Source organism: Sardina pilchardus, chromosome 23, assembly GCF_963854185.1.
Source record: "Sardina pilchardus chromosome 23, fSarPil1.1, whole genome shotgun sequence".
NCBI lineage: Eukaryota > Metazoa > Chordata > Actinopteri > Clupeiformes > Clupeidae > Sardina > Sardina pilchardus.
In genome coordinates, this window is record NC_085016.1 from 14,193,449 (window position 1) to 14,203,096 (window position 9,648).

The 9,648-nt window shown below is 41.0% G+C and overlaps 1 protein-coding gene and 4 non-coding genes across 5 annotated transcripts; all 5 read left to right on the forward strand.

Moving 5' to 3' along the window:
* The first annotated feature begins 38 nt into the window (after window positions 1-38).
* On the forward strand, window positions 39-9,583 carry ankrd16 (ankyrin repeat domain 16). Its single transcript, XM_062528326.1, has 7 exons — window positions 39-638; window positions 3,567-3,787; window positions 4,749-4,791; window positions 4,982-5,090; window positions 5,431-5,592; window positions 8,266-8,344; window positions 8,640-9,583. The coding sequence occupies exons 1-7, from the start codon at window positions 307-309 to the stop codon at window positions 8,801-8,803; spliced, it is 1,110 nt and encodes a 369-aa protein (XP_062384310.1). The 5' UTR covers window positions 39-306; the 3' UTR covers window positions 8,804-9,583.
* Window positions 822-909, forward strand: trnay-gua (transfer RNA tyrosine (anticodon GUA)). Its single transcript is given in 2 exon segments — window positions 822-858; window positions 874-909. It is a non-coding gene; the product is annotated as a tRNA-Tyr (tRNA).
* trnay-gua (transfer RNA tyrosine (anticodon GUA)) lies at window positions 1,980-2,067 on the forward strand. The gene is given in 2 exon segments: window positions 1,980-2,016; window positions 2,032-2,067. It is a non-coding gene; the product is annotated as a tRNA-Tyr (tRNA).
* On the forward strand, window positions 2,265-2,352 carry trnay-gua (transfer RNA tyrosine (anticodon GUA)). Its single transcript is given in 2 exon segments — window positions 2,265-2,301; window positions 2,317-2,352. It is a non-coding gene; the product is annotated as a tRNA-Tyr (tRNA).
* trnay-gua (transfer RNA tyrosine (anticodon GUA)) lies at window positions 2,913-3,000 on the forward strand. The gene is given in 2 exon segments: window positions 2,913-2,949; window positions 2,965-3,000. It is a non-coding gene; the product is annotated as a tRNA-Tyr (tRNA).
* Window positions 9,584-9,648: the final 65 nt, after the last annotated feature.

Genomic DNA, 9,648 nt, shown 5'->3' on the forward strand with positions numbered 1-9,648 from the left:
TCGTAACGACGTGGAGTCATCCAATGATGACGCAGGATTCTGACCAGCATGTGTATGTCATATATTTGCGACTTCACTCAACTGTAATATGGTAAATATACAACCGCGGAGTTAGTTTTACAAACATCAGGAATTACTTTACGTTTAACATCAGGATTTTTCTTGTTTTACCGCGTCTGCATGTTGGCGTGGCATCGCGTGGCTGTCGCAATAATGGTGAAGAAAGCTGTCAGCAAACCTGTGATATTGTGGTGACTGATTAATGCATAGTTCTAGCCGACGTCTGTGCAAGTTGAGTGTCTTAAAATGGAAAATACCTCAAATAACCTAATTAAATTTGTCCAAGAAGGAAAGCTATGCCTGCTCAAAGAAGAACTCGAAGCTAATGTCGATATCCGACATTCGGTTATTAGTGGGCATTTTGGAAGGTCTGGTGACACGCTCCTACATTATGCAGCCAGACACGGACACTTAGATATTTTGACATATTTAGTTGAAGTCGTAGACATGGACATCGAGTTGTACAACAACGATTACAAGAGACCACTCCACGAAGCGTCCTCGATGAGCCATGCACCCTGCGTGTGTTACCTCTTAGAAAAAGGAGCTAAAGTGGACAGTTTGAAAAAGGCAGATTGGTAAGTTCCAACTCGTTTGGGTTCAAATATATGACGAAAGATAGTCTGTGTATGTTTTGCTAGTGTGGGTTTAGTATTGCATGTAATTTTGGAGGTTGAAACACGACGCGAACAATCGTAACAAATGCAAGTGAACATAGTGAGCGGTTTTTCTAGGTGTCTGACGTCAGTGCGTAAGACCAACCTTCGATAGCTCAGTTGGTAGAGCGGAGGACTGTAGCGGTATATCACTGACATCCTTAGGTCGCTGGTTCAAATCCGGCTCGAAGGAATGGCTTTTTAAAAAAATATCGATGTTGACTATGTAGTTCGAGATACTACATAATGTAAGGGCGCTTTCACACCACTAATTCGATTATTTGGTCCGCTTCAGGCAGTGAAATTGTTATTATGTAGCATAGACTCCAGTGAGGTCCGCTTTCACACCAGAAAACGAACCAAAATTAGTCTGATTGATTTTTTTCTCAATGTTTATCTTCCGGTAGAAATCGGCGCCAATTTTGACTCACTATTTTGACCTACAGTCTATGGTTTGGACCCCAGTTCGCGTTCTCACCAGAGGGACCGCACCAGAGGTCTACTTTTGGTGCGGAGTCAAGCGGACCGAGACCTCCTCTTTTTGGAGGTCTCGGTCCGCTTGTTTTGGTGCGCACCCGAGTGCGATTAATGCTTTCACACCAACGAAAACGAACCAAACTAAGAGGTTTTGGTACGAATGGACCGTTTGGTGCGGACCAAACGATGTTGGTGTGAAAGCACCCTAAGTTAGTCTGATATAAATCGTATTCCTAAACGTAACTCTATCGCAATAGGTAATTTTGTCATCTCTATAATTTTTAAATACCGGTATGTGGCATGATAGGGCACAAATGGAAACATCTCATTAATAATTCAAATTGAACCATGTATTCTTTTTGTTGATGTTTTTGGATCCAAAAAGAATACACGGTCAATTTGCTCTGACAATAAATAAAGGTTGACTAAATTAATGAATGCCAGATGGGAAAGCACTTCAAACTCGAGTTGATTGCATTAGGGCTGCACAGTTAATCAAATTTTAATTGAAATCTCTTTTTTAACTAATGCAAACAACTAAGCACCAAGCCTGAATTACATCAATTACACAATTAGCCTAATGTTGAAAGAGTAGGCTAGTGTACCTCGATGATGGGGTAATTATAGTGTTATGACATGACTGTAGTCTTGATAAAATATATATATATTTTTTTTAAAACTGAGGGAAGATACAGATGGACCGAACCTTTGACCCTCCTCAGGACACCATTGATGATGGCATGTACTAGACGCACCCTAGGTGTACCCAGCAGCATTGCAGCTCAGCCTTCGATAGCTCAGTTGGTAGAGCGGAGGACTGTAGCGGGATAACACTGACATCCTTAGGTCGCTGGTTCAAATCCGGCTCGAAGGAGTGGCTTTTAAAAATTAAATATCGATGTTGCCAAGATATGCAGTCCGAGACACGTTGAAACCATAGACCGTAGCATAACGTGGGTTATTTGAAGTAAAGATACAGGTGGACCCAACCTTTGACCTTCCTCTGGACACCATTGATGTTGGCATGTACTAGACGTACCCTAGGTGTCTGATGTCAAGGAAATATACTAGCCTTCGATAGCTCAGTTGGTAGAGCGGAGGACTGTAGAGGTATATCACTGACATCCTTAGGTCGCTGGTTCAAATCCGGCTCGAAGGAGTGACTTTTAAAATGAAAATGCGATAATGGCAAGATATGCAGTCGGAGTCTCGACAAATCATAATGGGGGTCATTTGGATCCAACACTACCTTACTAGTAAACAAGTTCTTAAAATCGAGATAGATAGTTATTCCATTGTTACAGTACTCTAATCTTGACTTCACTGAAAATGAGGACAATCCTCAATGAACCTTTGACAATAAATAAAGATTGACTGAATGAATGAATGTCAGATAACAAACCACTCCAAACTTGAGTTGTTTGTATTAGGGCTGCACAGTTAATCAAGTTTTAATCCAAATCTCATGTTGAACTAATGCAAACAGCTAAGCACCAAGACTGAATTACATCATTGTAATGTTGAAAGACTATAGTGTACCTCGATGATGGGGTAATTGTAGTGTTATGACATGACTGTAGTCTTGATAAAATTAAGAAATGTAAAAAAAAAACTGAGGGAAGATACAGATGGACCGAACCTTTGACCCTCCTCAGGACACCATTGATGATGGCATGTACTAGACGCACCCTAGGTGTACCCAGCAGCAGTGTAGCCCAGCCTTCGATAGCTCAGTTGGTAGAGCGGAGGACTGTAGCGGTATAACACTGACATCCTTAGGTCGCTGGTTCAAATCCGGCTCGAAGGAGTGGCTTTTAAAATTAAATATCGATGTTGGCAAGATATGCCGTCCGAGACATGTTGAAACATAACGTGGGTTATTTGGATCTAATATGTTGTACCTTATTATTAAACAATATCTTAAAATTGAGATAGATAGTTATTAGCACTAAGCCTGAATTACATTGTGCAGCTCACAACTGTAATCTTTATGATTTTTGTATTTGTCATGTCTTCCTATTATATAATAAATATAGTCCTATGGGGCATGATATTGAGCAAAAACTGAAAAATTTAAATAAATCTAATTGATCCATGTATTATACTCCCATATTTTACAGTGTATTCGGGGCAGGCTGCTAGTGGATTCTGAGGAGGTGTTTGCTGTATGTGACAAAAAATACGATAGGCCTAATCATGGTTGCCCCTTATGTGTTTATCTTAAGAGGATATTTATTTACATTGTAATGTTGAAAGACATTGTGTAGTGTACCTCGATGATGGGGTAATTGTAGTCTTATGACATGACCGTAGTCCTAAATTAAAAGAAACTGTGTAAAGATTCAGGTGGACCAAATTTTTTTCCTGCCTCAGGACACCATTGATGATGGCGTGCACTAGACGCAGCCTAGAGGTCATTGAGCTGCTGCTGAAGTGGGGTGCCAATCTCTCTCTGAAGAACAAAGATGGCTGGACAGCCTTTCACATTGCTTGCCGTGAAGGAGACCACACAGTCATAGAGCGCCTCCTGCTGGCTAACAGTGAGCTGTGGAGAACAGAGGGGAAGACCAAAAGAACACCTCTACACACAGCAGGTACCACTACACACACACACACACACACACGCACACACACACACACACACACACACACACACACACACACACACACACACACACACATTTAAACACATACTTCTATGAACACACACACACACACACACTCACATACAAATACATTTAGATTTTTTATCAGTTTCTCACTGTCTCATGTATATACAGTATAGACCATACACAGCACGTTCGACTCAAAACTCACAGCACATCACAACTTGTTAAAGGGATAGTTCGGGTTTTAAGACACGAAGTTATATGGGTTCCCTGTCAGCAACGTTGTGCATCAGCACTGACTTACCCCCCGACAGCGTCCTGTGAGCCGAGATCCAGCCGGTTTTTGATCGTTTTTGATGCCGGACTATTTTCTTCAGCAGGTTTCTGGGGTCACGAAAGTAAAGTGTTTTTCTTCTCAAAACCATATGCGTTCAACAGAGTGATATATTTGCACCACAAAAACGTTGTCCAGCTGTCAGTAGCGCGCAGTGATAGGAATCGCGAAAAATAAGTAAGTGATAACGAGGTTTGAATTTTTCCTGGACAACGTTTTTGTGGTGCAAATATATCACTCTTTTGAACGCATATGGTTTTGAGAAGAAAAACACTTTACTTTCGTGACCCCAGAAACTTGCCGGACTACTTTCTTCACCATCAAAAACCGGCTGGATCTCGGCTCACAGGACGCTGTTGCGGGGTAAGTCAGTGCTGATGCACAACGTTGCTGACGGGGAACCCATATAACTTTGTGTCTTAAAACCCGAACTATCCCTTTAACACAGCCTTACCGTCCCCACCAGTATTTTTACCCGAGTGTGATGGTGAACATATACAGTATAGCCCTATTAGACGTTCAGAAACACACTGACATATACCTTTACATCAAGCAGACACTGATAGACATACCAAGCTACCCATAACGGTGTCCTCTCCTCTCAACACGTAGCTATGCATGGATGTGAAGACGTTGTCCAAATTCTCCTGGAGAGGTTAGTTTCACGGATGAATAACCTGTGATCAGTGTGCAATTTTAGTCTTTAGTGTTTGATAATTTTCTGGGAATCTGGGAAAAACTGGTTTAGACATGAAAGTTTGATAATGGGGGGGGGGTATCTTCAAAGAATGACCACCTGGTGTGTGTGTGTGTGTGTGTGTGTGTGTGTGTGGTGTGTATTGCAGGAGTGAGTATGAGCCAAACAGCAGAGACAGCTGTGGTGTTACTCCCTTCATGGACGCAGTGAGAAGTGGTCATATCCCCATTGCCCGATTACTCCTGGAGAAACACCAGGTAGACATCACAAACAAACACCCAAGCATGACACCCCCTCATTGAGAATGTGTGTGCTGGAAGATGCGAAAAAAAAATATGATAATTCATGAATCATGAGTGCCTAGTAGCCATTTCAATCAGGTTTATAACAGAATAATCTGATATACATATAACCTCAAATGTAATGTAATTGTGACATGTAAATGCTATACACTGAATGCATCACTATGAAAATATATCATATGTTTTTTTTAATGTTCATTTGTTATAATGTGTGTGTGTGTGTGTGTGTGTGTGTGTGTGTGTGTGTGTGTGTGTGTGTGTGTGTGTGTGTGTGTGTGTGTGTGTGTATGTATAGGCCTCTCCTATGGCTGTGGATGTGTTAGGGGTGCCTCCTCTACACCAGGTGTGTGTAACTGCCCAGGAGGGGGCCCTGTGCTACCTGGTTCAGGAGTTGGGTGTGGACGTCAACACAAAGGCCACCAAAATGCAGCTGACAGCACTGCACTATGCTGCTAAGGTCAGTATACACACTTCACACATACACACTAACACACACTAACACTAGCATACACCCTACATACATACACATACTCTCCATGGAGTTCTACACGATGATACCTTGAATTTCCCCTTGGGGATCAATAAAGTATCCATCTATCTATCTATCTATCTATCTATCTATCTATCTATCTATCTATCTATCTATCTACACACACACATTTCTGCATTCCTCATACTCACATACACACATATAATGAAACACACATAATTAATGCACACACAAATTCTTAAATAGAAACTTTCAACTTTCAACCAGTTTCAAATCTAATTTACAAGGTAGTGATGCACAAACGTATTCGCAGCACATTATGTTCTATGACACAAATGTCACAATACACCACCATGACATTACACACATAAAAGTCACAAAGTAGTCAAAATAAGAGGTTTACTGCTGTTTTAATGTCCTTGACATCCCAGCCACAGAAACGTCGGTATGGCAGGTTATGTGTGAGCCCATAGCTCAAATATTGATTGCAGCCTACCGTCTGTCTGTTGCACACTGCTTTATTTTCTTTTTCTGTTTCAGACTAAACTATTCTATTTAAGTTATGGTTATGGTTGAGTTATGGTCATTTAGAAGACGGTTTTGTCCAAAGCGACTGACTATGAATATGAACATGAACCTTACAGTAGTCGAAAACAGTAAACAGTTTTTAGAAGTTGGTGAGCCAACATAAAAGGTGTAGCATGGGAGGGAGGGGGAGGGAGTAGCGAGCCAGCTCTCTGTTTTGTTTGAAGAACATCAACAGAAATGGCATTGCCCACCATAGCTTAAATCAAATTACATCTTTTATCACCCACTGCTTTAATCAAAAGCTGTGGGTGATAAAAGTATTTCTCCAGTTTGTTTCTATGACTTTGAGATATACAATATGGCAGTTATTAGTGCTTGCTTCCTCTGATGCTGTTATGTTGTTATGGGTCCCTGTGTGAGATGTGATTGGCAGTTAGCTGTATGCAAGTGTAAAATTCCTTAAGTTGTTAAATAAAAACACTATTAATAGACAAAATTACAAAACTATATACCGTATTTAATAGTCAGCTTGGTGTAGAGGTGAAAGTGTAGATGTCATGAAATTTTATTTCAATAGTTAATTATTATCAAGGACAATAAAACGTAATATGCGACTCACCTGTGCAGCTCTCATGGTGGGTTCAGACTAACAGATTCATTGTATGATTTTGTGTAAACATTCTGTCTCTAATCAAACAGCCGATCTATCTCTTGGCAAATACATGTCAGCATCCCTTTATGGTAACATAATGGAGACATTTTGCCATCCTATGTGAAATAATAGTAGTGTAATAGTAGGCTATAGCCAAAATACTTGCGTGATATCTTTAATAACACGTCATGGTAGGGTGTCCAAAACAGGAGGTAGCCTATATAGGCTATGTCTTTGAATCATATTGTAATGTACTGTGTGTACTATGTTATTTAAGTCATTTGCTGAATTCATATTTGGAGTTCAGATAGGGTTCACTTCATTATTCAAACTAAGCTATTTCAGTGTGACAACTGTTAATTAAACAGGCCTACCAAGCTGACAACAGCTCCAAGTTCATGAGAAGGCAACCTAGACCTGTTTTTTTTTTATAATTGTAGGCTGCTTGCTGTTGCTATTATAGCCTACATTTCCACCCCCCTGTTTCCAATATAACATATACACTTTGCTAGTATATAGGTTCATGTGCAAATTATTGCATTTTTGCAATTTCCAAACATGTATGGAGCTATTCCTTGCTAAAAAAGCTAAACAACTTCTGCAAAGTATGCCACCCAAACACACAACATTTAAATAGCTGTATTTTTAATTGGAAATATATTGGGCATGAGGAGTAGATGGAAACATTCAAGCATACAGAAGTGTGCACAAGAAAGTATTGTCACTTATTCTAAAACTTAGGCTGCAAAGCACAGACCACTTAAATTAGGCAACATTATTTCCAATCATGGTTAATCCACAAAATGTGCAATAGTATTTCAATGCATCCATGGTCGGAGGTTATACAGTATTCAAAAAAGGCCTGAAAAGCTACCATGTTTTCGTGTTTTCATGAATTAATTTTTTTGGAAGAGCAGGAGAAATGCTAGGCATATTATTCTTTATTATCATTATTCTCATATTAAAACTATTCAGATGCTCCATATTGAAATTTCAGAGGCTACTGTAATCTCGTCTGACGCATTCCATTTAAAAGTATTGCTCAACACTGCTATTGGTCAGCTTTAACCAAATCTTTTATTAATCAACTTCTGCCTGGCTCAACCCACTCATTGCAATTTATCACACTTTCCTGCTGGCAATTCTCTCGTGCAATGCAGTGGGCGCTCTATCATAATTCGCCAGTGATTTATCACCGCCAAACTTGGGGCTACAGTCTTACACACAAGATTTTTATTTTGAGTGTGTTTCAGAGACTAATGACTAAAGCGAGTGTGTATTCAGCAGACATCTCTAACCTCAGCTCTTCTTTCAGTGTTTGTGTCTGTTTCCCAAGAAACACATCACATCCTGTTGTATTATGAGTCAGCAGAAATCCACATTCCTCCTTTCAAACCCCCTAACTCTGTGTGTGTGTGTGTGTGTGTGTGTGTGTGTGTGTATGTGTGTGTGTGTTTTAGGAAGGACACACTAACACTGTGAAGACCCTCCTAGAACTGGGGGCAGATCTGTTTGCCACAGACTCAAAGGGGCGCACAGGTGAAAACTGCAACTTACATCATACTTTATGTGCACATTCAAATATCACATCTCACCATATCTCAACGTAAAACATTTTACTGCCCAAATGCCTCCGCATGTTTAGATGACTGGATCACATAGCATAAACAAGGCCACTGTTTCAGTATACTGGACTAATGATAATGCTAGCATTGCAAAAGCTGTTCCGTTGGTCTATGAAAGGTTGTACAATAAATGTTTCCTTGCATATGTTTTCAAATGTGTGTGTGTGTGTGTGTGTGTGTCTTTCTGTCTGTCTGTCTGTGTCTTCTAGCCTTGCACATGGCCAGTATTGGTCAGCATGCAGATACGGCCGCTGCTCTGCTGGCTCTGGGGCTGATGGACTCAGCCGACACATCAGGCGTCAGGGCCATACAGCTCGCCAGGAAACCCGCAGTTAAAAGCGTGCTCGAAAGCCACACCCAGAACACGCCATGAATACACACAAACACAAATACGTCACACACCACGATGATGCACGCCATTGACATACACCATGGCATTCTGCTGCAAGTGCTCCCTATGTACATACATGCAAGCATTCAATGTGAATGCACTATTGTGTGTGTTTCCATGACACACACACACACACACACACACACACACACACACTTCATGTTTGATAACATTTAGACAGATGTCTGGGTTTTGACATGAAAGCTGGATCCGTTTAATTAGACAATGTACACAAAGTTTGCACATGTGTATGTTCCATTTTCCGTTAATCACAAGAGCATACACACACACACACACACACACTCACAAGCAGGCTATGCACAGAAGATACTGTGACACCAATCCTGTGTGTGTTGCCATGGAAACTGTGGCGTGGAGCTGGTAACGTTTAAGAGCCACAGTGTTTTCATTTCCTTATCCTGTGTATAGTCAAGCTGAGCGAGGGTTCTCAGCTAATTCCCCTTGAGAGATCTGTCTGACATGGGTGGCAGCATGTGTGGGATTAACAGCAGCAGACTGCACCAGATTGTGCCTCTGACCCTGGGTACTTCAGTCATGTGACATGCTGCTTCACTATTGTACTACTGTCTTTGTGCGTCGCACGCCAGAAGGGTGTGTGTTTGTGTGTGTGTGTGTGTGTGTGTGTGAGAGAGTGTGAGTGTGAGTGAGTGTGTTTGAGGGAGGGAGGGAGAGAATCCTGCTTGTCAAGACAGACCTGCTCCAGTGATGGCCATCTGTACAATAAGTAAACAATAAAAGTCTTAACCAAACCAATATGCTGGGAGTTTGCATTGTGAGCTGTTTCTTGAACGGAGGAAGTAACAGGA

Coding starts and splice junctions, on each gene's coding strand:
- ankrd16 (XM_062528326.1), top strand. CDS start 307: ATGGAAAATACCTCAAATAACCTAATTAAATTTGTCCAAGAAGGAAAG. Junction 639..3,566: donor AGTTTGAAAAAGGCAGATTG/GTAAGTTCCAAC, acceptor TTCCTGCCTCAG/GACACCATTGATGATGGCGT. Junction 4,792..4,981: donor GTCCAAATTCTCCTGGAGAG/GTTAGTTTCACG, acceptor TGTGTATTGCAG/GAGTGAGTATGAGCCAAACA.